This window comes from Glossina fuscipes, unplaced genomic scaffold (assembly GCF_014805625.2).
Source record: "Glossina fuscipes isolate IAEA_lab_2018 unplaced genomic scaffold, Yale_Gfus_2 27, whole genome shotgun sequence".
In the NCBI taxonomy this organism is placed as follows: Eukaryota; Metazoa; Arthropoda; class Insecta; order Diptera; family Glossinidae; genus Glossina; species Glossina fuscipes.
Genome location: NW_023998422.1, coordinates 7,388,513 through 7,412,971, shown reverse-complemented (window position 1 = coordinate 7,412,971; position 24,459 = coordinate 7,388,513). Strand labels below are relative to the sequence as shown.

Sequence of the window (24,459 nt, the reverse complement as noted above, 5' to 3'; positions counted from 1 at the left end):
TGTGATGGTTCTACTAGGATATAGCCTAGCACAGAGCTCATTTCCAACGCGAATGCTAGCAAAAAATCAATGACTATCAATTTCTTGAATTGGCAATGATTGCTTCTTCTTCTTGGTCATGCCGGGGGTCAGCCTAGCTCAGAGTTAATTCCAAAACTTAATTAGCAACAAAAGTTCTAATTACAAATTTCAATTGAGTTGGCGATGATTTCTTCTTCTTCTTCTTTGTCTTGCTAGGAGACAGCCTAACTCAGAGCTCTTTCCCACAGCTAATGCTAGCAACAAAGTTAGTGACTATAAATTTCTTGAGTTCGCAATGATTTTTTCTTCTTTTTCTTCTTGGTTGTGCCAGGGGTCAGCCTAGCTGAGAGCTCATTTCCAAAGCTAATGCTAGCAAAAAAGTTACTGACTACAAATTTCTTCAATTGATGATGATTTATTTTTTCCTTTCCCTCATTAAAGCGTTTTTAAAAAAAAAAATCATAAGTAATGAGCAACAAATTGATGATTAACTAAAGTACAAAAAAAAAAAAATAAATAAAATTGAAAAAAAAAAAAAAAATAAAAAAAAAATGAAAAAAAAATTTTTTTTTTTTTTTGTTTTTTTTTTTTTCAAATTTTCAATTAATTAAAATGCCTGTATGGGTCGATAGAGTCCTGTATAACCACATAAGCGCGCCCTTAAGGCGGGTATTAAAAAGGCAGCTGCTGTTATATCCTTTAATAATTCAGAACATTCACAAACTAATAAATACATTTTATCACCCTTCGATGAAGTACTTTTGTGCAGTGCAATGCGTCGTAAACCGGCAGTACGTGGTAAATATCTATGCATATATATATATATATATATGTGCACATAAACACATAAACATCTATTAATTTATTGCAAAAATTAAATAAAAAGCAACCAACACATACCTGTATAACATTCTGGCTCCAGTCCAATATAACCAATTCTTTTCGAAACGTTCACCATCATCACCTTCGAAAACCTATCAAACAAACAAATAAGCGAAAACCAAAACAAAGAAAAGAAAACAAAATCAAAAAAAAAAAAAAGTGAATTGATAGCGTTTTTGTTTTTGTTTTCATTTTTATTTTTTTTTAATTTTTTTTTTATTTTTTTATTTTTTTTTTTTTTGCTTATCTACTCCTATGCACTTGCCTTAAACACCGAGATTATATAGCCGGTAGCTGGTGTTTGAGTTTTTTTAAAACCGCCAACATCACTGGGTCCCAATACTAATGGTGGTCTGCATATGGCCGCCACCTCGCTATACAAATCCAATGTATGAGCGGCAGTGTATCTAGGCAAAGCGAAAATAAACGGAAACGCAAACACGTCAAGTACGGGCAATCTCGCTCAACCAATGGGTAACAAACGGATTACGCGTTACAATTAGTTACAAAACATTTTTACAAACAAACTTTTAACACAACAAACACTACAGCTTTGTGTACTCAAAATGGCAATGAAATGAACAAAAAGTTCTAACCGGTGAGTTGAGTCTTTTGACCAATGCGTGGATTATTTATTAAGTTTTTTTCATTATTATTACATGAAATGGAAAGTTTAGGATCATTGGGCTAATATAACGAATTACAAATAAGTACTCGGATCTTTGTCCCCCCAGAATTACGATCCTAATAAAAAAAATAGAATGTACCCTGATATATGTATGCTTGTAATCACACTTAAGCTGAAACGGTTTCGAGATGGGCAATTGATCCCTCCTGACTATCACTGCACCTACATCCATAGAGAAAATCTAGCGGACGGTTGCTTAAGGCAGTTATTCAACATTTGCATAGTATTCGCTTAACCGCAAGCAAATCATCATCAATCACAGACGTCTTTGTATATCTGTGTCTCAGACACTTTGGTTACGCTTTTCTCAAAGAGTTATGCAAATAATTTCCAAACTGAACCACACATTCACATACCTGCCAAGTTTCAGTTTTCCATCTAAATTTTTATGATCGGGAATTTTTGTTCGGGTAACGGCGGTTATAGACTAACATGGCTGAAACGATTAAACGACTTGGACTATTGTGCTGCTAGTCAAGAATGAAAAATGTTACCCCAAGTAATACTTCTTGCCGTCTCTTGACGCTATTTAGGTTATGCTTAGAGAAGAACAACAATGCGTTTTTTAAAATCGTTCACGAAAAACTACTCCTTTATAGTTACATAGTAATAGTCGACGAACAAGAACTAGCAAGGAAGAGTCATCGAAGGCAATCAATGATAAGCGGCCTGTTGAAGAAAAAAAGGAAAAGCTAGCATGTCCCAGTGGTAGTGTTTCCAATATTTCCTTGCCAACTTTTGCTGTGTATGATCGTTTTATGGCATGGCTGCTTGTAATGACCAAGTATTCATTAGCATTAGTTGCTCTCCCTTTAGCTAATGCCATAAACTGGAACGAATATTCCGCACTTTATGGTCGATATTAATGATTCGACCTCACTAGGCACCACGATTTTTAACACTTGGGATTGTCGTAGGATATTCACTTTTCAACACACGTCAGAATTCAAATGCAGTTATCTTCCAAGTAAGCAGGGAATATAACGCATCTCGCAGATATTGTCTCACATTCGAGCATGAAGCCCAAGCTATACATACAGTCACTTATAGCGGTAAAACTATACATCTCTTAAACTATGATTGGAATTATAAATCTATCATATATCTATACTTCACGATGGGTTCTACAAAATTGTGAAATACACATTGGGTTGAGAAGCAGAAAATTCCATCCACTTATTGACATATATCTATAACCAATTACAGGATGAGAGAGAGAAAGAGAGAGAAAGAGAGGGAGAGGGAGAAGGAGAAGATGATGATGAAATTTCCTCAAATCGTTTTTTCGTTTTGCCCACTACTACTACTTATATATATATATATATGTGAATGCATTTATCTACTGCACTATATATATCTGAAAAAATTACAAGTTGTTTTGTATTGTGTAAACATTATCTATGAATGTGTTGCCATTACGTATGAGTGTTATCAATTGTTATGCCACATAAAATACTTGTACAGCTCAAGCTTTAAAATCAATTGATTTTTAATTAATTTTCACATATTTCTACTTTCTAATACATATACATCAATACATATATATATATATATACACATACATACACACATTCAATTATGTATTTACATACTTGTTTACCAACGTACTTTAAATTTTTTGGCTCAAATTTTGACAATGATGAGACACGTATACCCGAATAGAAGGAGGAAGGATCCGTTTGTGTCGTATTTATGGCATAATAAGCAATAAAAGGAAATTCCGCTATACAAGATATTAAATTATTTAAATTCTTAATCGGTTATTTTGCCCGGTTAGCATTTATATGTATGTACTTACAACTTTTCTCCATATTCGCTAATAGCATTCCACCCATAGCGGTATTGGCCTGCTGTACTTCTGATACTAATTCAGAAGCTACGGTTCGTTGCTTGAGTAAGGGATGAGCTAAAGGCGACTCTAAAACCGGATCTATTGGTTCTAATGGACTCATTAAATGCACTAAAATGCACATTTTCGGATCGGATACTTCTAAAACACTTAAAGGACTCGACGCTTTAGTACCGCTACTTCCATCCACCGGTGTAGGCGGTAGCTTAGATAATAATAATAATAATAATAATAATAATAATAATAAGAAGAAGAAGATAATGACTTGAGAATTTTTCCAAAGCTTTCTCATATGTAAGATGACTTACCGGTATGCCAGCTGGTAGAAAACGATCAACACTATGTACGGGTATTATGAAGCAATCACGATCTAATGCTGCCAGTGATATTGGCTCAGTTCTAGCCGCACTCGAACCGGGAACAACTGCTCCACCAAAGTTAGCTAAAAATATGAATTTTTTCTTACTGAAATTTTCGAACAAAACACAAAAAAATGTAAATAATTAAAAAAAAAAACCAAAAAACTTTTTTGGTTTCATTGTTGTGTTAATATAAGTTTTAAAACAACTAAATCAAAAAGAACATAACATATTTTTGTATAAAAAAAAAAAGCTTTCATCTACTTTTTTTTCCGGCTCCTTTCTTGTATAGTGGAAGAAGTTTTCTTTTGATTGTTTTTTATTATTATGTTATTAATATAAGAATAAGAATAAGGAGTAAGCATAAGATAGTACGAGAAATATAAACAGAGAAACAGAGAGAAAGAGAGAAAGAAAGAAAGAAAGAAAGAGAGAAAGAGAGAGAGAGAGAAATACAATTTTTTTTTACATATGACAAGAATAACCAAACGAACTTTCCATTTGAACGAAACTCTTATTAAAAAACGCATTTTAGTTATTAACAACAACAACAAGAAAACAAGAGCAAAATAGCGGCAGCCCACTACTACTGTGCGGAAAAGCCCTTAAATGGATGGCATTATGGTTATTAGTGTGTGTGAATGAAAGGGAAGATCATAGGAGGAGAGCAGCATGAATGCAACTATGTATGTGATTTTAAACAGTTATTTTTATCAAATACTTGCTTTTTAGAGTAGAGAGAGAGAGAGAGAGAGAGAGAGTCTAATGGGAAATTGCGGCGGATTGTGGTGTGGTTTGTAGCAGCGAGAAGGGAGAACACAATTAATATCAAACGACAACATACAACAGAGCTTTGTTTTTCAATTTTTCTTTTCTTTGTTTTTTTTTTTTTTCTTAATTGTTATTAATATTTGTTTCTCATCTGTTCCAATTCAGTTTTTTTTCTCTCATTTTTTTTTTTATTTTCGAATCTTTTTTTTTTTTTTTTGCCTTTTTCATAATTTCTGTGATTATAATAAAAATTGACATTTTAATTATTATTATTAATATTTCTCTCTTTTTAGCTATATAACGATCTCATGATAATGGGTTAAAGATATATAGAAAATGAAGGAAAAAAAAAAAAAAGAAGAAATCAACAGAAAATTCTCTCAAACCTTGCCAGGCGATGGCCGCATTCAACCCTGTAATAGGATAACCATAGGTTGCCGGTGAGACGTTCTCATCGATAGTCTCTAGCAATGGATTAAATTCATTTTGTACTCTAATGTTGTTGTTGTTATTGTTGCCGTTGTAATTGTAGTTGTTCCATCTTAAAAGCGACACGGACGGCTTGCGATCGACTAGAGGCTGCGGTGCATCCAGTTCATGCGTTATGGGTAGTGTAGTGAAGCCACTGCACCTTTCTGCAATGGGTTTTTGGTTTCTTTTCTTTGCTTCTTTATTCATTCATAGGTTTATGCATTATGTATATGATGTTAGATTCTGTAGGTGCATGTGCATGTCTGTCATGTATGTAAATGTGTAAATATGCAAAAGTATTTAGTATTTATGAAGTACGTTACATATCATGATGGTGTGTATGGTAATGAGATATAATCCAATTAACGTGAAGATAGGAAAACGAGGACTTGTTTAAATAATAGATAAAAATTTGCCGCAAAACATGTTACAATTACTTTACGAAATAACTTATCGGCTCGAACCGTATTAAATAAAAAAAAAAAAAATAATAAAAAAAAAAAAACGCATAACAAGCAATTCGTCACATGAAGTTATGTGACACAGTAGTTATTGAATCTTAAACAATTAAGTGTTAATACAATCCCCCTAAAGGCATCATCAAAATGCTAAATATTCTCGATGAACAATTTTATGGATACCATTTTTTTTCCATTCAACAACAAAGTTTGTATTTGTTTTGCCAAAACGTATGCAAGAGAGGCCTCAAGGATTCTTTAGAATATACATATTACATATATATACTTGTGTACGTGGATATATTTTCACTATGTGTAGTAATGAACCGAAAACCTTTGAGAGCAAAGCAAGGCAGACAGACGTGCTTGTCTAAGTCGTTGAGTAAGAATATATCATGTATATATACATATATCATGCATATATACATATATCATGATATCATGTATATATATATATATCTCAAACAAGATATCATATATAACTTTATATCATCATATATGATATCATATATCATCATATCCTATATAACACATCATATCATAGAACAGAGAGAAGTACATGTCTAATTTGTTGATCAAGGACATGTCGTGTATATAAATATTATAATTTCATATATACATATGTATATCATATATAACATATCATATATATCATGTGATCAACTACTTGGACATGTACGCTTGCCAGCCTTGGTCTGCTCGTTCGTTACTACGTATAGTGAAAAAATATCCTCGTACATTCTGAGCCAATATGGAGAACGCTGGTCATAATAACCCAACATCCTACAGGATAGAAGTTTGGTTTTAAACTTTTTTTTTGAGATAAAAGTGAACTTTTTTTTTTAAGTGAAGTGAAAAAATAGCTTTTTCGGAAGTTTCATAGTGACAATGATTTATATTGAAATCTTGTGAAGATCAAAAGACAGGAAATGATAGTGAGAGATAGTGGGTGCGCGTCTAATCGACAAGTGCTATGTAAATATTCTCCACTTCATAGAGATTTGAATCCGCGGATAAGGTCACGACGCTTATCCCTTCGGCTAACCGGCGTCGTTCCGCTTTCAGCTTACTTTTCAGGCAGAGAGAAACTGCACACATTACTCAACAGCGCCACTTTTAAAATAGGAGCAATCATATAGAAGTCGAAATTATTGATTCGAAGGGTATCGTCTTTTTTTTGTTGGAAGTTGCTTGATATGACCTTGCGTCTGGCAAATACCGGCAAGTCGATGTACCCGCTTGGACTTCGAATCCCTTCTCTACGTCACTCAAATCTACGGTAGGGGCAAGTGGAGAATAATAGTAAAATAGATCCCGCTGTAAGGGGAATGACTGTAATGCCGAATTCCAGACGCTGCCGAGCATTGGGACTAGGAGAGGAAATAAGCCCTATGTTAAAGATCTGGAGATATGATGAACACTTTGCGAGCGTAATAGGCCGCCAAACTGCTTGCACCAACCCAGTGTAGCCACAAAAAATGCTGGATTCCATTTATTTTGCCGACTCTCCCTGGGTAGGCAGCGACGAATATTAGTAATTCTAAGCAGCGTGAATTGTTCGGTCATTGCGAACGGAAAGATCATCCATCTAACATCTATTAAAGATGCGAGCTCATACAACATGTTAGCATAATTTGTTGTGTTGCTTGACGTTGTCGCTGTGAGCGTTACTCCGTTGATGAACATTAATTATCGAAGCGAAGACATTTAAATTTAAACCCATTTTTTACAACTTTTTACTATAATAAAAGTGTCATGGCTATCAGCGAGCAAATTGCATGTTCATGATAATTAATTGGCCCTTTTAAAGCACCTCGTGCATTTTAGTACGATACGAACCGATACGTTCTTGGCTAATCGCGCGCCATAAAGCAACAGAGAAACTATTGTCTAATAATGCTGATTATAAGAGCAAGTGTACAGTGTATTAAATAGTATGGTGCGATTCACAGAAGACATATAACAACAAAATTCTGGCAGATGATTTTCTACTACTACTATTTTACACACACTTACAAACAATTTAAAGCAATTTATTTAACTTGAATTGAAAGCATTCTAAACAAGCTGCATATGTGTTAGTAAATTTATAAAATATTAGTTTTAAAAGCTTTCTTTCTCTAAGAAAAAAATTTGTGTAAATGTTGAGCCGTTTTTTTTTTTTTTTTTTTTTTTTTTTTTTGTCTAAGCAAAAGAAAACCAAAAAAAAAAATTATAGAATTTCTACTTTACTACGTGGATGGTTACACTACATTGGTATATATATATAAGCCGTCACCATTATCTGCAACATCTATAACGGCAATAGAGGGAGAAACTACACTCTGCCACTACACAAGTTTACAATAACAACAAAAAGAGTTCAGTAAAGAAAAAACTTACGTGGAGCCATTCTGTGAAGCATTTCTCTATAATAACAAACGTTGATTATGATTATGTTTAGTTTTAGTTTTGGTTTTAGTTTAGTTTTAGTTTAGTTTGCCTTTTTTTTAAGAAGAAATTTTGAAGATATACTGCTTATGGGTTATACGCAATTGTTATTGCCATACAATCATACACAGTAATTAAAGAAGGGGACAAGTTAGCAACACACCACACACTTTTACACATCAAATAATTATTAGTAGTTTTTTAATTTAATTTTTATTATTAATTTTTTTTTTTTGAAAATTATTCCAAAATTAATTTGTTTTTTTTTTTTTTTTTTTTTTTTTTTTTTTCAAGAAAAAAATTAGTTTAGAAAATTGATGTTTTGTGATTTCGTAGTGTGCATGGAAAAGTGAATGTATGTCTGTATATATGGGTGGAAGAAAGAGAGGGGGAAACGATTTTAAGGGGGATTAGTGAGCGCCTACCTTCGCCCACATCATAACCGGGACGACTGGGTGCAAAAAACAGATGAGTCCTATAATGTATTTCGTCGCCTTGTCCGCCACCAGAGCCGCCCATTTCACGTGAACGTTTCGTACGATTTGCTTTCGATTGCAATTTACCGCCGCCAACTGCTGCCTTACCGCTGCCGCCTTCACGGAAATTCTTACGAAACATTAAATTCATGATGAAATACTCGTTAGATATATAGATATATATATATATATATATATATATATATATATATATGTGTGTGTAAGAGGAACTCAATTGATTTTCTTGGATGTCTTATGTTAAATGTTTTCCAATTGTTGTTTAAGGCAATTTTTTTTTCTTGTTGGTCGTTAACAACAGTTTTTTGGTTTTTTTTCCTTTTTTTTTTTTATTTTTGCTTGTTTTGGTATAAATCAATTTAAATATGTTTTTTTTTTGTGGATTTTTCTTCTTTTTTTTTTTGCTTTTGCTTTTGATTTTGATTTTGTTATTCTCGAGTTGTGTGTGTGTACCTGTTACTGGAAATTATTTTGCATAATATATATATTTAAACCTGTACTTGGCTATAGAGAAAAGACTACACATATTTTAAATATTTCCTAAACAAGAACAATTCGTAAATTGCTGCACTTACTGGTGGTTACCGGTTAAAGGAAATTGCAAATATCCGTTTGGCATGACTTTTATGTCAGCAACAAATGAAAACCAAAACCAAAGACGAAACAAAACAATGAACAAGAAAACTATTTCGCTAAAACAAACCAATCTAAAGGCATATTGCAAGTGCGGCCAACTGCTTGCTCTATAAGCAAACTTTAAACGTCAAAGTTTAACTTTTAACTAATGGTATCAATACCATCGCATTGTTTTCGAAACGCAACAGGAACTGATCGCTTACAAATGAATAAAACAATGGCAAGAGTGATTTAAGCGAATCTCTTGAGGCAAAAGAAAAAAAAAAACATTCCGCGAGAGAGGACGTGATTAGCGAAGAAGGAGGAAAATCATATTTCCTTAAGACGATTAAACGAAGAGTTCTTGAAAGGAGATGTCGTTAAATTCGCAAAAGTTTTCCATAGCAAGCGCATAAACCTATAGCAACAGTTGATGGGCATATAAAGGATTCTACTGATAATCACTTCAGACTTCAGACAAATAAATAAAAGGCTTAGTAACATGAATGTTACGTTCAGTCGAAAGTATTTATCATAAAATAAATATATTTTGATACATAACTCTTCAAAGCAAGCAGCACATGCTGACCTAACGCCGAATACTGCTTTGATCGTAGTTATGGTGAATGTTCAATCACTCGAGACACAACGTTTATCGATTGCTGACACATCCACTAGACGGCGGCGACAAACTCCCTATTTCTTCCTTTCACTTCTTTCTGACGTTAACCGCGTTACGTGAATAAGGGACGTCCCTTGAGTGATACGACTAATACGACACAATACTATTGACAGTGCAAATTAGTTCGGTCTGGTTTCGTAAGAGAGATCGCACTTAGCACTGTAAAGAATAGAATAAGGCCATGAGTTCTTTGAAGGTGTGCGTAACGGTAAAAATTATCACGCTAAAGCGTACACAAAGAGAAGAAATTTGCGGAAAACTTTACCTTTTCCGATCACATCAAAGGTTAGCACGTCTTCCTTTTTTAAAAATGGTGAACAGTGGAACAGCGCTACAATGTCCGAAGTCTAAATAACTATGATAGTGTGCATGCGAACCAATCGCATTGACGATGGCATTGATATGGCGGAATATTCTTGGTGGCCCCATTTGCGAGGATCAGCTGGACGTGCTGTTTTAACGTTTGTTCGAACCAAATGCAACCGTCCCTAAGAAACACTATGTTCAGTAATTGATGCACTTGCAGCAAAAAATGGCCGTAATATACCAAAAGTCTTGATATCATGAGTTTTTTGTATGGGCGAAATCGGCTCAGTATGACAAACCGCGTTCAGGAAGTGTTTAAAGCTCTAACCTGAAATGTCCTACTCTCCTCTTTGTTATCAGAAAATATTACTTCTATCGATTAGCGGGGGAGATGAACTATGCTTTGATGAAGCATAGATGTGCCGAAACTCTCACCTCCCAGCGGTGATCCCCGGGCAACGGCTTCGGCCGGCTAAGAAGAGTTTAAGGTTTTGGGCTGCTAACTCGGCGACGAGTTTCTGATAGATGGTGGAGGGGTTGGCTGGAAGAAGAGCTCTTACTCAATAAGCTAGTTACTACCGAGGAAATATATTGAATGGTATTTAAGTACAATGAAGGTAGTAATCTAGCGAGTGCATGGTAGAGTGCATTAGACTAGTCTACCATGTTCAGTGCAAGACCCGAGACCTATATATCTTGAAGAAAAGTAGTTCACTTGGTGCTAGCAACCAGGAAAGTATGGAGGATCCGAAGCAAGTACGGTTGTTTTTAACAACCGCCTAAAGTATGCCATAAGGCTTTGCAAAATAAACTGGGAGCCACGGGGGTCAGGAAGCTCGCCTCACAAAGCCACGTATGCCTGCGGGTATATGATGGACTTTGTCTTTAAGTCGTAATAAATAAATAAATTAATTATACTATTAATGCAAAAGGGAATTGGCCGACGGCCTTCCCTTTGGCCGATTGATAGAAAATGTCTGGTAAATTAATTAATACATGCAAAAATGGAAAAGTGATATGACGAATAAGTTTTCCCCTTTTACCTATTCTTTTACTTTCGAACACATGTCACGGATGCCTGCGGGTAATGGTGGTAATTGATCAACAGCACAGTGGAAGCCTTATGGCGGAAGCAGTCAGTTGATCAATTTGTGAGTCCTGACTGCTTGGGTGCGGCCCTTCGGGGAGTACTCGTGGTGGTTGTGGTTGGCGAGTTCCTAGCTAAAATGGAACAATTGAGTGCAGCTAGGCTTCGCCATTCACCAGAGTGGGGTTTATTGTTCCATACACAATAAACTGTTCTGGACTCTGGTGCTGTTTAGGCCCCTACTCTGTGGGGATTGTCTAACTCGCCAGAGGGCGTAGTACGCTTAAAAGTGGTTTGGGCCACCGTGGGGTTAAGCCTTTCAGGCAGGAACCCACGTTAAACCCTTGCCACAAATTCTATCGATTAGCATAGGTTTCAATAGATGAACAATTTTTTTTCAAAAAGTGCTTCAATTGTTCGGCTCTTTTATGGATAGCCTCCTCGAGAAATGCCTGAAAGATAGCGAAAAACCGTAGCTAACGATAGACAATACTTTGAATGAAACACATTATACCAATTGCGCTGAATAAAACTTCAAGGTTACAAGAAAAAGCCTTCAAAGCTTCTTTAGGCACTCAATTATTACGACCCTTCTTGAAAATTGGATCATAAATTTGCCTACTAGTTGCAGCCCTTATGCCCAGAGAAAGTCGCTTTGCAATCATTTGCAAGCATTAATATTTCCAGTTTAAGGAAAAGTGTTCTAGGAAGCAAAACCTATTTGGATCCAAGTTCACGACATATGTATGGAAGTATAAAAATTGGGGATCTTTACGAAGAAGAAAGCAACAAAACAATTAGTTATTTGAGATAGATCCTAAAGCACAAGAATGCTCGTCGATCAAAGGCCATCAGGTAAAAACTAGGATTATTGAAGGGTGAGGTGCGCATCAGAAAATTCTATCTCGACATGGGCCCTTTTGATTACTTCTTCTTCAATCGAGTTAGTTCTTTCAACGTAGAGTTCGCAGGCTTTCAAAAAAATGGAAAATAAGTATCCACTTCTAGACAGGGCCTTAAATGATCGATTTGCAACCTTTTCTTCACAACACGACCACATTTTTTACTAGGAGAACCTATTAAATTAAATGCAATGCTGGCACTAATAAAAATTACCTGCAATCTTTTTATACAATGCATGGCTTACGTGTTCAGTAAATGGTGTTGAGATATTTATAAAAAGAAAATCTACATTAAACTGTCATTTATTAAAAACATATTTCCCATTGTGATGGCAGCTTAACATGCAAAGTTGCTTCTTAATAACTTTCGAGTAATGTAAGTAAGAAAAAAAAAGAAAGAAAACTGAACTGAAATTCACTTGTATGTGAATATTACTTATACGCCTAGTTAAACTGAAACTTATTTTCATATACATATTCTTTTTGAGAAAACACACACACACACAAAGTTGCTATTGTGACTCTTTATTTTCTCTTTGTATTTTTTTTGATTTTTCTTTTATAATATTTACGTCCGATAATCTCAACAGTAAATAAAAACTCAAGCATAAAAATAAACACACAATGCAGTTAAAAATAACGCACAAATTATATTTGTGTTTACACAAAAGTATGCACATAGGTACATCTTATTGTGTGCACTTGATTTATGAAGCTGCCAGACAAAGTGTCACACATGCATTGTATAATCGTCCCCTTGCCGCTTGCGGCCACAAATCGAGAGCAATATAGCAGAATAGTCATCAGCAAAGAGAGAAACTCATTATATTTGTACAAAAAAAAAAAAAAAACAAACAAATGACTTAATGAATTGTAACAGCATACGACATAGGGGAATAATAATATGCGCAGTAATAAAGGAAAGGCCGCAAAGGGCCTAAGAAGTTTACAAAAAAACACGCGTAATGTAAACTTATTTTAAGGTTTTTTCTTTTCATCTACAGCGAGATAGAATATAATGCCCCCCCCCCTCGTCTAATGCACAAATCGTATATGCCTTCACAGAGGGGGGCTAATATTGCAAATTTGTATTGTTTACACAACCACTCTAACAACTAATAAAGAGAGAGAGAGGGAGAGATAGAGAGAGAGAGAGAGAGCGCGCGAAAGAGATGGAACAAAAGAGAAATATATGTAAAAAACTTAAACGATTGTAGCAAAAGAAATGAAAACTTAAAAAACTTTGTATATTTACCGACTGCTTCGTAGCAAGAAAGAAAACGAGAAAGAGAGGGAAAGGGAGTGAGAGAGAGAGAGGTTGTGAGAGAAGAAGAGAAAAACAATGTGTTGATAGGGATTGATTGCTTGTATGCGTATGTTTTATACCTGGCTGCCTGCTTGCCCGCCTGCCTGCCTGACAACCTGCCTGCCTGCCTGCCTGCCTGCCTAGACAAAATTTAGCCCTTGACCTTGATTGTAAAATTATAAATTCAACAAGAAAAAAAAAGCAAACTTTTTTCCCCATAAACTCAGTCTTATACGTTTTCAAAAGATATGTAACAATAGCTTCGAATTGTAACTGTAAACAACAATTTAATGTTAAATGACTTGGATAGATACATATGCATATATATATATATATGTGCTCTCTCTTCACATTCTCTTATTTAAGAGTTTTTAGTGTAATTCCAGAGCCGAAATGTAACAGAAAAGGTTTTCTTTTTTCTTTCTTTCTTTTTTTTTTGATTTCTTCACCGGTCTTGTAGGGTTTGCTATTACATTTTTCTTCTTCTTCTTCTTTTGTTTTGTAATTTCATTTCTTTTTATTTTTGAAATACATACATAATAAAAAACAGACATTTCTTTGCCTATGAAAGAAATTTATGCATATGATTATATTATTAATTATATTAAAAATATTTTAATTAACATTAAATTTTCGTTGATTTTCTTTTTTCACTTTTCCCCGTTTAAATGATTTTTATTAATTTTCTATCATCGAAAAATGTGTTTTACAGAAAAAAAAACAAAAAAAAATTCGAAAAAAATTTCTTTTTCACCAAATAAATTATACAAAATTTTTGTAGCTTTTCTTGCTTCTTATATGGCACTTTCGACGCGTATTCACAACTGTCACACGTTAATGTTATGATCGGTACCATCAACTGATTTGAGAAATAAGCGACAAATGAGCGCCGAATAGTTGATGCAAAAGACAAAAAATTTCGCTCAAATTTTTTCTTTTTCTAAAAAAAAATTTCACTTAGAAGGAAGACTATATATTATAAGCTTTTCTAATTTTGCAGAGTCTCCAAAGCATCTGCATAGCGGGTGCTATTTAGTATATAGTTGCTTTCTTTATTTCTTAACTTCTTATTGCAGGGAGTATATTAGGCCGCATGGAACCATATCGCACTGATGACCACATAAGGTTAACATATTTTCGATTTACGGATGTCCGCTCATGGTTAAGATATCAAAAGTTTGTCTGAAAAACGTGACTTGATTTCAAATTTACACCACTTGAAGTACAGGATATAATAAGTTTTTGCGGACGTACGTAACTCTCAGAAGATATTAAGATAGAATCACTTTTTATCGTATCGATGATTTTAGAAAATAATTCTAAGCTTTTCTGTACGTCTGGCCGCCTGATCTTTCGGTAAACTGACGTGCTTTGATCCACGAACGAACGCTATTGAAAATGGTCCGGATCGGTCACTCTCCATATAAAGCCCAATTTTGAAAAGTCATTATATGAAAAATCATTACAATTTCCAAATTTTTCCGACAAAAGTCGCTGGGCAGTAATACTTCCAGATTTTAAATTGGTAATTGGGCAATTTTCTGAATCCTCCTCACATAACCCTTCCACATAATCCTTCCTACCTAAACTAATAAGATACAATTTTCAAGATTTCATGGTGAAAGCCGACGCATAATAGCAGATTGACATGGAAGTCAATCTTACCGAATTTGGATCACCGAAGTCCATTTTTTGCATCCTAAGGCATACAAGCGTTCTCGGAAGTATAGAAGTAAGCCGAAAAGACCTAATTGTAAATGTTTTATAATCAAAATTTGTTCTTACTAGTGATTTGACATAAATTAAGTGCAGTAAATTTCAAACTCGTGGATTTATATCTTGAACCCGACTTGGAGCCCAAGATTTCGCGTGAATAGTAAGCCTTTCAGAAAATGGTTTAATTTTTAATATTTTATGATGCACATGGGTCCATAGTAACAATTTAGAAAATTGTTATGTGATTTGGATGACATAGGTCTATTTTTTAGATCCTCACATATAAAGGGATTATCATGAAAAGCAATTCTTTGCATGGAGAGGGAGTCGAATTTCTAGCTTTTTATGACGAAATGTGAAAAATAATGAAATTTTTAAGAAGTAAATCAGGTTTGCTACATTTGGATCGAACCATTTGATATTTTGGGCATCTTTGTGCAGAAAAATACGAAGTAATTTTTCGTGTATTCCTAGCAAAACTAGTGAATAACTATGCCAGACGAAATGGCTTAGAGTACCTAATGCTCATAATGTTCTTACTTGTTCTTCTTAAATACTGTCAGTTCAAGGTCAGGACGCGTTCAATAAATATCAAATAAATGATCATTTGCAGTCTACAACTTTAAATTGAATTTTCAATCTAAACGGATTTATTCGCATCTAAATAGACCTAAGTTAATATTTAGTGCGAACAAAGTGCTGCCAAATCTTTCAAAAATGACTAAACACAGGTAAGATATGCAGAAATTTATTCGATACCATAAACTATTGAGCGGTATCGAGCGATGTAATAATGTAATGACATAAGCAAAGTACTACCGATTGTGAATGCATTCCATCTCCAAGCTAAACATTCCTTTTTTTTTTTTACTTATTTGAACATTTGGGAATCTCTGCTTTTTTTATCATATTCGATTTCTTTGTATTTACATTTATAGCGATATTAGTGACATATATAGAAAATCATGACTGTGATCTCATAAAAAATGAAAGCGTTGCTGATCATGCTTTTCGAGTGTGTGTCCTTGACACACTTTGTTTACATATATAGTTTTCGCATAAAATATATCTGCAGATAGAGAGACATAAAGAAAACGTATCGATGTATATTAAGTATTAATTTTCAAGGCCATTAAGTCATCATACTTAACACATAGATTATGATCTGCACTGACAGACTTATAGTCTGCTACGTCGAGCATTTTCGCATTGTATGTTACATCAGTATAAAATTCTACGATACTAGATTTGGCAAAATATTTTTTGTTCTTTTGGAAGACATAAATTATTGATAACAGAATCTCAACCACTTATAGGCAAAGTCTCGCCGTCACGTACGTTAATTGCAAACCAACATACCCCAAGTAGGTTGACGTCTGTCTGTCTGTCTGATGGTTGGTTATTGGTTGTTATTTCCAAATTTTAATCATAGATTTGCAATGAGAAAAAAGTCAAGATCTAAAGGATATTTTCAATCTTTTTTTTGTTATGCGTAGCAACTCATGGTATGTCCCTTATATGTGTGGACACGCTGCTGATTAGGCATGATGAAGAGAAGAGAGGGAGTGAAGGATGCGACCATATTGAAAAAAAAAAAAACCAGCTTATCTTGAGTTCAAAAAGGCCATCATACGGCATTTTGGCAAAAGGCGATATGGCTTTGTTTCTTAGGTACGAGAGGTCGAAATATTCTTCTTGTTATCGAATTATGACACGATACGAAAGACAAGAACGATACGATCGCCTTTTGGCTTCATGATGCTTGATGGCTTTTTTATCAAGTTGGGATTCTCGTTTGTTGCACTTACTATGAAATATTTGTGATAGCGTCAGTATATGTCAGTAATAATGTCAAAATAATGCCAAGTAGAGAAAGAAAAAAGTAAATAAATAAATAAGCAAAACAAATATAAAATTTGAAAACAGAAATTTTGATGAAAGAATTTCAAATATGTAAAAAACAAAAATAAAAAACAAAATTTAATCAATCCGCCTGAGTGGCCGAGTCGGCAAGAGTCTTGACTAGCAATTCAATGGTCGTGGATTCAAATCTGAAGTGCGATAGAGTTTGGAGTAAAGCCGAAAGCACTTAGATACCTTAGTGCTTTTTAAGACTTTTTTAGTCTTAGAATTTATTCTCTAACTAAATTTATTATAATAATAATGATAATAATAATAAAATTGAATCAATTGAATTACATAAGTCGGTGTGTATTTAAATTATCTAATTCTTCTTGTGCCTCCATCTTAAATGCACCGGTCTATGCACTATCCAAACTACTAAACACGAAATGTCTCCTCCTTTCCGGTCTCCTTTGAAACTATTTTCCCTTTTTTGTCTTTCCTAGAAATTTCTCCGTCGCATCCATATTCATTTATACAGTTTCATATTTTATGGTCTCAAGAGGTAAACGCATCAACGATAACTGTTTAATTTTATTCGTTTTGCCAGCTCTTTGTAGAATTTCTGAGGTTTTCTATGGCTGTGTTTGTGATCTTGTTAAATATGTGTTTTTCAAATGATATTTCACTTTATTTTACATAGGAACAGTTTTGCTTTCAACCTAAAAACGAGCGATATTTTACAAGCGATATCGGTATCGAGTAACAGCAACCCAAAATGCACGTTCGATACCTATGTAAACTGGCCTTAGGATCTGACCTCTCCGCTTTAATACGCAGCTAAGTAATCGTTAATTAGGCAAAGGAAATGCTGCTTAGTATCATCGATTTTTAGAAACATCATTCCCCATCATCGGAAGATGAAAGGTGTATTCGTTTGTCAAACTGGTTGCAACGCCCAGAGGGACGCTTCAAAGATCCCACAAAGTATATACATTCTGGATCAGCATCAAATTGTGAACCGATTGGAGCATGCTCCTCTGTCCGTCTGTGTATCTAATGTAAACACTCTCCTGGCCACAAAAATCAAGCTAGCGGCAGTTGTTGCAAAAACATTGGAATCTCTTGCATGCAGATTGGTATTGAGAATGAGCCAAATAAGTTAAGGGACACGCCTGCAGTACTACGTAAAAAAATTAGAAAAATTGACCACGCCTATCAAATTGAATTTTTGAAAATCCCGTAAGGTATATAAATTCTTGGTCGTTTTTAAATCCGAAGGGCACCTAGGCATGTCCATCTACCCGGCCGCCGTAGTATCTGTGGTACACATTCTCTCAAAAGAATTTGAAAGTGATCTAAACTTTTTAAGGGACACGCCTACAACGCCAACACACCTTGTAAGGAAGAAATTTTTTTTTGGAAAATGGAAAAAATAACCTGCGAAAAATTAGTTATTTTATCTTTTTTGTCCTTTTTGGGAAACAGCAATGGATACAATGGATTCGATGACAGCCGAATATAAGTTTCTTAATTATTTTATTATCAAACACGAAGCCAAGCAATTGACTCACACTGATGGCATGCCCCGACTGAGAGTTAGCCGATCTTTTAGTCTATTGCGTCGTAAAGTTTAGCTCCGATGAAGGCCTAAACTATTAGCTCGTTTGCATTTGTCTTGACTGAAGGAAAGATTTCTGTGTTCGAAAAGTCAAGGCGCCTCTTGAAAATATTAGCGAGAAATGCGCCTCGAAGACTCCATAAAGCATATGTTTTGAAACAGCATATGACTCTGATGCAATTTAAATATTTCTCTTTCCACTTACTAATCTCGCACGAGATAGAAAGTTGAAGCTGAACATTTATTTATATCAAGACGTTTTGGAATGAAACATAGGTCAAGTCGAGAAAGAGAAATTCCCCCAACTTAGTTGTTAGAAAACACGATCAATTTCGTCTGCTGCACCAAATGTACCGTTTCGAAACTGTAAGGCACACTTAAAAGTTCAAAGCGAAAATGATTTCAATCTCACGACCGACAAAGATTTGAAAAAAACCTCTTTATCTGATGATTACACAAAATCACCTTAAGCTCTAATAGTTGTTTTAATGGAATTTCTTTCATGTTTTTTTTTTTTTCATACTGACGTCACTGCATTATGGAAGCACATTCATTGTTTCGGAATGTTTGCAACACTTAGATGAAAGCTTCAGTAATCGTATAAAGTGTACATGTTCTCGATCAGAATCAAATTGTGAGATAATAGAGGTGTGCTTGCACTTGTCCCTCTGTCCGCTCATTTGTGTATTTGCCTCTGGCAAACATTAAGATATTCGCTCTGAAGTTGGCAACAACAAGCGAAGCTCCTATCGTATTAAAAAAGGGACCAAACAGATCAAGGGGTACAATATTAGAGTTCCACCTAAGCTAAAAACTCCTCTGCTTTCCTTTACTTTACTTTACATCACTCATAAACTACAACACGTGCACCTTGTATAGTTGGCTCCTCAGCCAACGGTCAGCGAAGCTCACTCAATATTTTAAAGTAAGAAAGTGTAGTTTTTTGAGTTTTCTTTTTGAGAGATATGGATATGGAGTGGATTTTAATGGTTCGGTGAAAGTCAAAGATAATTTTTTTTACTTACTACATCTTTCATTATCTATGGTACGGGGTATATTAAGTAGAGTCAGTCACCTTGTATTAAACCAATCCAGAAGCAGCATCATTTTCTGAATCGATTTAAGTCTGTCTGTCCGTCCGTCCGTCGGTCTCTCTCATATTTCTCCTTATTCAATTTACAGATCGGAATTTTTAAAATATTTTGATGAAATTTGGTACACAGTTTACTGTTTTGGCCCAAGGACGAACGTTATTGAAACATGGTTCAGTTTGGGCCATTTCCTTCTCGCCTATAATACGTTATTTTGAAAAGTGTACGAAAATCTAAATTACATTAAAATGTAAGTAAATGAAAATTTAATGTAACATGAAAAAATGTAAGGCCTTATGACCGTACAAAGCGAAGTGGTGTTGGATGGTCGGCCGTGGCCGGCTGTAATACTTTTACTCGTTTTTTATTATTTTTATTTACTGACTTTTTAAAGGGAAACTGTTTAAAAAAAGTATATGTATTGTGCATGTATCATAAAACATTGTAAATGACCTACAAAAATGTAGTGTAAATAATAGCATCGAACATACACAGTCACAGTCAGAGAGTGAATAAATCATTTATGCTGTCAATTGTCAACTGCATTGATGATAATTATACAAGCAAGTCCTTGCTGGTATTGTTGCCGCTACAGACTAGCACATGTTAGCAAACAAATGCTGCCAACAATCATCTTTTGATAATGCGAACTGACTGCAACAATAAATGCAAAATTTGTTGGCAAAATGTGAAAGCAGACGATTACGTTCGATATCAAACAAATAGATTTCAAAATGTTTAAAAATAATACGAAAGATATATGGTCGCCATAGCACGAGCCTATAACGTTTACCATACTTCACGAATATATATAGAAAAGCCTGGCAACGTTTCATTAGTCAATCAGCCACGTTTGCATTATCGGAGAGGAGCAGTTATGTGACACATCTTACCTATCCATGCTAATAAGCCGATGAAGTTTACTTGTCATAATACCTTTGCTCTTTTATGCTACGATTAGAATCAGAATCGTCCTAAAGCCCAAAGCATGGGTGTTTTTTAATTGCCAATGAGATCTCTACGTACAATCTTTCATAGCCCACAACTGTGGCTACATGTGGGAGCAACACAAACAAACACACAGAAGGATAGTTGAACGTGCAGACAGGAGCGTTAGGGTAAGTAAGTACTAAATAAGCTGATCAAGGACATAGGTATACTCTGCGATGCAATGACGCCACGATCACATTGATCCTTAGGAATGTGACAAATGCAATGAGAAAATTAATATACATTTTTTGTTTGTCAGTAGCGCAAGAGCAGATTGTCTATGCGTGCGTAAAGACAACCCTGTCAGATAGTGTATGCAAAAACAATGATAGGATCTACATGCAACATTGCAACGACAGCGACAGCGACAGCGACACCAATAACAATAACCAATGACAACGACACGACAGCTCTTTCATTTCAGATGATTTACTTTTAGTAAGCATTCACATGCAAACATTTGCTCAAATCACATTTGTGTATTATTAGAAACAAAAGCTGGCGATTAAACAAAAGCCAACTTATGGCCAATAACAATAACAATAATAGAAAAAGAAACAAAGCCTATAAAAATCACTTTTGCTAAATAAAACCAAAACCAAACAAAAAAAAAAAAAAACAATTTTCTCAAGTTGTTTGAGAACGTGCCAGTCGACTAGTTTAGGATCATTTTGGCAATGAATTTTTTGGACGCCTGTGTATCGAATTTGTGCTAAACATTTAAGCGTTAATTGCTTCACCTTAAAGTCTTTGCCTACATTTTTGAAAACCTTTTTTTTTTTTTTTACATTTTTTCTCCTATTGTTACGAATTTCGAGGGATTTCGTAAATATACATCAACTTGTTTGCCTCTTCCTACAACGGAAGTTAATAATACTTCTTTTCCTATAAGGGAAATCTGGTGCACTACGAATTTCTTCCAAGGAGCCAAGCTGTTAAGAAATCATTTTAGAGCGGTACGCGTTCTTCGGATTCGGTTAGACCTACGGAATGCTCCGCCTCGCACTTTATTAGTTCTTTGAGACTTTTTATTAGAAAATCAAGCCATAGCATTACGGGGGACTGCATCTGATTCGGCTCCGTTTTATACTTCAGGTGCGCGTTTCTTGAAACTAAGAAAGCCCGTCCAACGGACGGATTGTTTTGACTTCATACCCGGATATAAAGGCTAAATGCACTGAGAATATTCTTAACTACTTAAGACTTAAGACTGCATTAACGATACCCTACTTTAAGATAAAAGTAAACGATACCTTTGGCTTCGGTTACATGTGGTATTTTATATGTTGAGAACGAGTCCGTGCCTTTTAAAAGAGACAGAAAGGACGAAGAGTGAAGCATTAAATCGGATTAAAATCTTGCGCCTACTAAGGTCCTCTTGGTAGCATGAGCCAAGGTGTAATAAATGAAAACTTATGCTCGCTTTTATTTCTAGCGAATCTTGAAAGAACCGAAGGCAGATGCATCCGTAAAGGTATCATCAGGAGTATTTTAATTAGAAAGTGACCAAGAAAAGTTTTTCGAGTTTTTCTATGCTCGCTGATCAGTAAATCTCGCCTATCGCATTTTCGACTTTGATCTTTAAACCTTAACCAGGAACATGTGCATTCAGTTTTTCATCTCATCCTTTCGACCATGACGAATAGACGGATATATCTAAATGTGATATATGTATATTTTCTGAAATCGCTAACGAGAATTTCTTGATATTACAAATGAAATGATGTAACATGCAGAACCGGTTGCTGAGCATATGATGAAGGAAAAGCATGAAGCATTTATTAGATTCGTTAAACGATATCAAATTCTTTGCCTTGAATAACTCTGATAGCATGCATGCAAGCAAAACAAAAAAGAATTTGTTTAATACAAAATTAAATACCATTGCCATGCAAACAAGCAAACAACTACAACTAGTTATGACATTAATGCATTTTTTTTTTGTTGTTTTTTCTTTAATATTTACCTAGAGCAACACCCACCTTTTTTATTCATTTTGTTTACGTTGTTGTTGTTGTTTGTTGAATTGTTTGTGTTTATGGAAGACATCGGTATAGCTAAACAATTTCCCGCCAATTCCATGTCCTGGCTATCGTTTAGCGGGCAAGGTGAATATGCAATTTTACTACCCCGGCCAGGTATGGGACTGACACGAGCGTAACGGCCCGCACCCGCGCTCACAACACCGCGTTCACTCATAACGATTTAAATGCGAGTTGAAAACAATAACAATAACAACAAAAAAAAAAAAAAAAACGAAAAACGAAAAGAAGACAGGAAATGTATGGAAAAATAGCTAAATAATGTTAATTTTCTCAGAACTTTATAAAACAAAATGAAATAAGTAACATTCGCGAGGCCATTATCGTGGCCAATCTATTTGTTGAAGCAATGTTTTAAATTTTAATAACGATATGCCATTGTGTGTGGCTTTTAATATATATTTCATTGATTTTCTTTTCTTTCTTTTTTCTTTTTTTCTTTATTTTTTTTTAATAAGACACACGTTTAACACTTCAATTTCTTGATAGAACACTCTCAACATAACAAAAATTGTAAATTTACAAATTTGTCAGTCATTTTGTGAAGAGGAAGCTGTTCTTCTCGCACGTATGCTAACACAACATTATGGTAACAGCAGCCGACATTAAAAATTCACGAAACACTTGTTTTCGCCTGCTTTGCTTATTAAAAGATTTCTATATTTACAACATTTCTCTCTGCACGTGACATAGTAAATAAAGTTGACATTTCAAAGATTCGCGCACGCAAACACACATACACATGCCCGAACAAATACAACTACATACATATATATATATACATATACACACACAAACATATGCGCACACATGCAAGCTCCCACAAATGAAAATACAAACCTCCAACTACACGCGTAGCTAAAGTCTTGCATTTAAATTTTGTTATTGTTGCGTTTGCTTGAAGAGTAAGCACACCTGCGTTAATGCTATTTTGAGCCTAGAAGAAGGCACTTGAAGTTCCCTTTGAATTTCATTTCACTGGTAAACAACTTGAAAAAACCAACAATAAACAAACGAAACCAAACCACTACCATCTTAACCGTCTACACTATTCATTACTATCTAGCTACTATTTAAATATTTGCATATTTATATGTGTATATGTGTGCGGTTATATGTAAATAAACAGGAGGAAGTTCACGTTTATAACGAAAATATACACCAAAAAAAAAAAAAAATATATATATATATATATATATATGTATATATATATATATTTGTATTATGTATATTAACGAAAAAACCTTACAAGGACATCTTTCCGTTTATTGTGCGACAACAACGTTAAGCGGTACACGTTTCAAATTTCGTTAAAAAAGTAAAAGATTTATGCAGGGAATTGAAAAAATATTTTTAATTGATTTTTTTCATTTAATATTAAAAATTTTTTTTTTTTTAAATACTAATTTTTTTTTTTTTATTTTTTCTTTTCTTATTCTTTTTTTTTTTTTTTTGACTCTATACTTTGATTTAATACTAGTTTTAATCACAGAAACTACTCAGCATACTCAGCACACGGCAGCTGATCAGCTGCATAAATTTACGCATCCTTTTCTTTATCCTAACTAACTTTCGCAAAGAAATTATTTGCACAATTTGCTCAAAAAGAAGCAAATCGTTGGCCAACATGTTTGAAAGGCTTTCGTCGAACCTTCGAACCCTCGAACATATTGCATACTTTGTGTAGTCACAAGCATTTCAAACTGAAAGTAAAGTAAATTTTACTCTCAGAAAAGTCAAATAAAATTTTCCATAAGAGTTTACAGCAAAGTAAGTTTTCTTCTCAGAAAAGTGAAAAACATCTTTCGTAAGAATGCATAACAAAGTAAATTTTAC

General features: G+C 34.5%; 1 protein-coding gene across 8 annotated transcripts; it reads right to left on the bottom strand.

Moving 5' to 3' along the window:
• Positions 1-575: 575 nt before the first annotated feature.
• LOC119635693 lies at positions 576-24,135 on the bottom strand. Of its 8 annotated transcripts, none has more exons than XM_038030647.1 (9): positions 24,114-24,135; positions 22,564-23,301; positions 4,957-5,205; positions 3,749-3,882; positions 3,390-3,645; positions 3,200-3,314; positions 1,169-1,310; positions 922-995; positions 576-827 (listed from the first exon to the last, which is right to left on the bottom strand). In XM_038030647.1, exons 2-9 carry the CDS (start codon positions 22,778-22,780, stop codon positions 629-631), a joined length of 1,386 nt encoding a protein of 461 aa, XP_037886575.1. In that variant the 5' UTR covers positions 22,781-23,301; positions 24,114-24,135; the 3' UTR covers positions 576-628. The 8 variants fall into 8 exon arrangements, with proteins under 8 accessions (XP_037886575.1, XP_037886573.1, XP_037886574.1 ...); XM_038030645.1 differs by lacking the exon at positions 24,114-24,135 and adding an exon at positions 23,873-24,000 and having other exon boundaries at positions 22,564-23,383; XM_038030646.1 differs by lacking the exon at positions 24,114-24,135 and adding an exon at positions 23,873-24,000.
• Positions 24,136-24,459: the final 324 nt, after the last annotated feature.

What these genes read in the sequence shown, in the direction of transcription:
- LOC119635693 (XM_038030647.1), bottom strand. Translation starts at nt 22,780, where the DNA reads ATGAGTGAACGCGGTGTTGTGAGCGCGGGTGCGGGCCGTTACGCTCGT. An exon ending in AAACAAAATGAATAAAAAAG is followed by an intron (nt 5,206 to 22,563) that starts GTGGGTGTTGCT and finishes AACCCATTGCAG; the next exon opens with AAAGGTGCAGTGGCTTCACT. An exon ending in TTTGAGCCAAAAAATTTAAA is followed by an intron (nt 1,311 to 3,199) that starts GTACGTTGGTAA and finishes CGCTTTGCCTAG; the next exon opens with ATACACTGCCGCTCATACAT.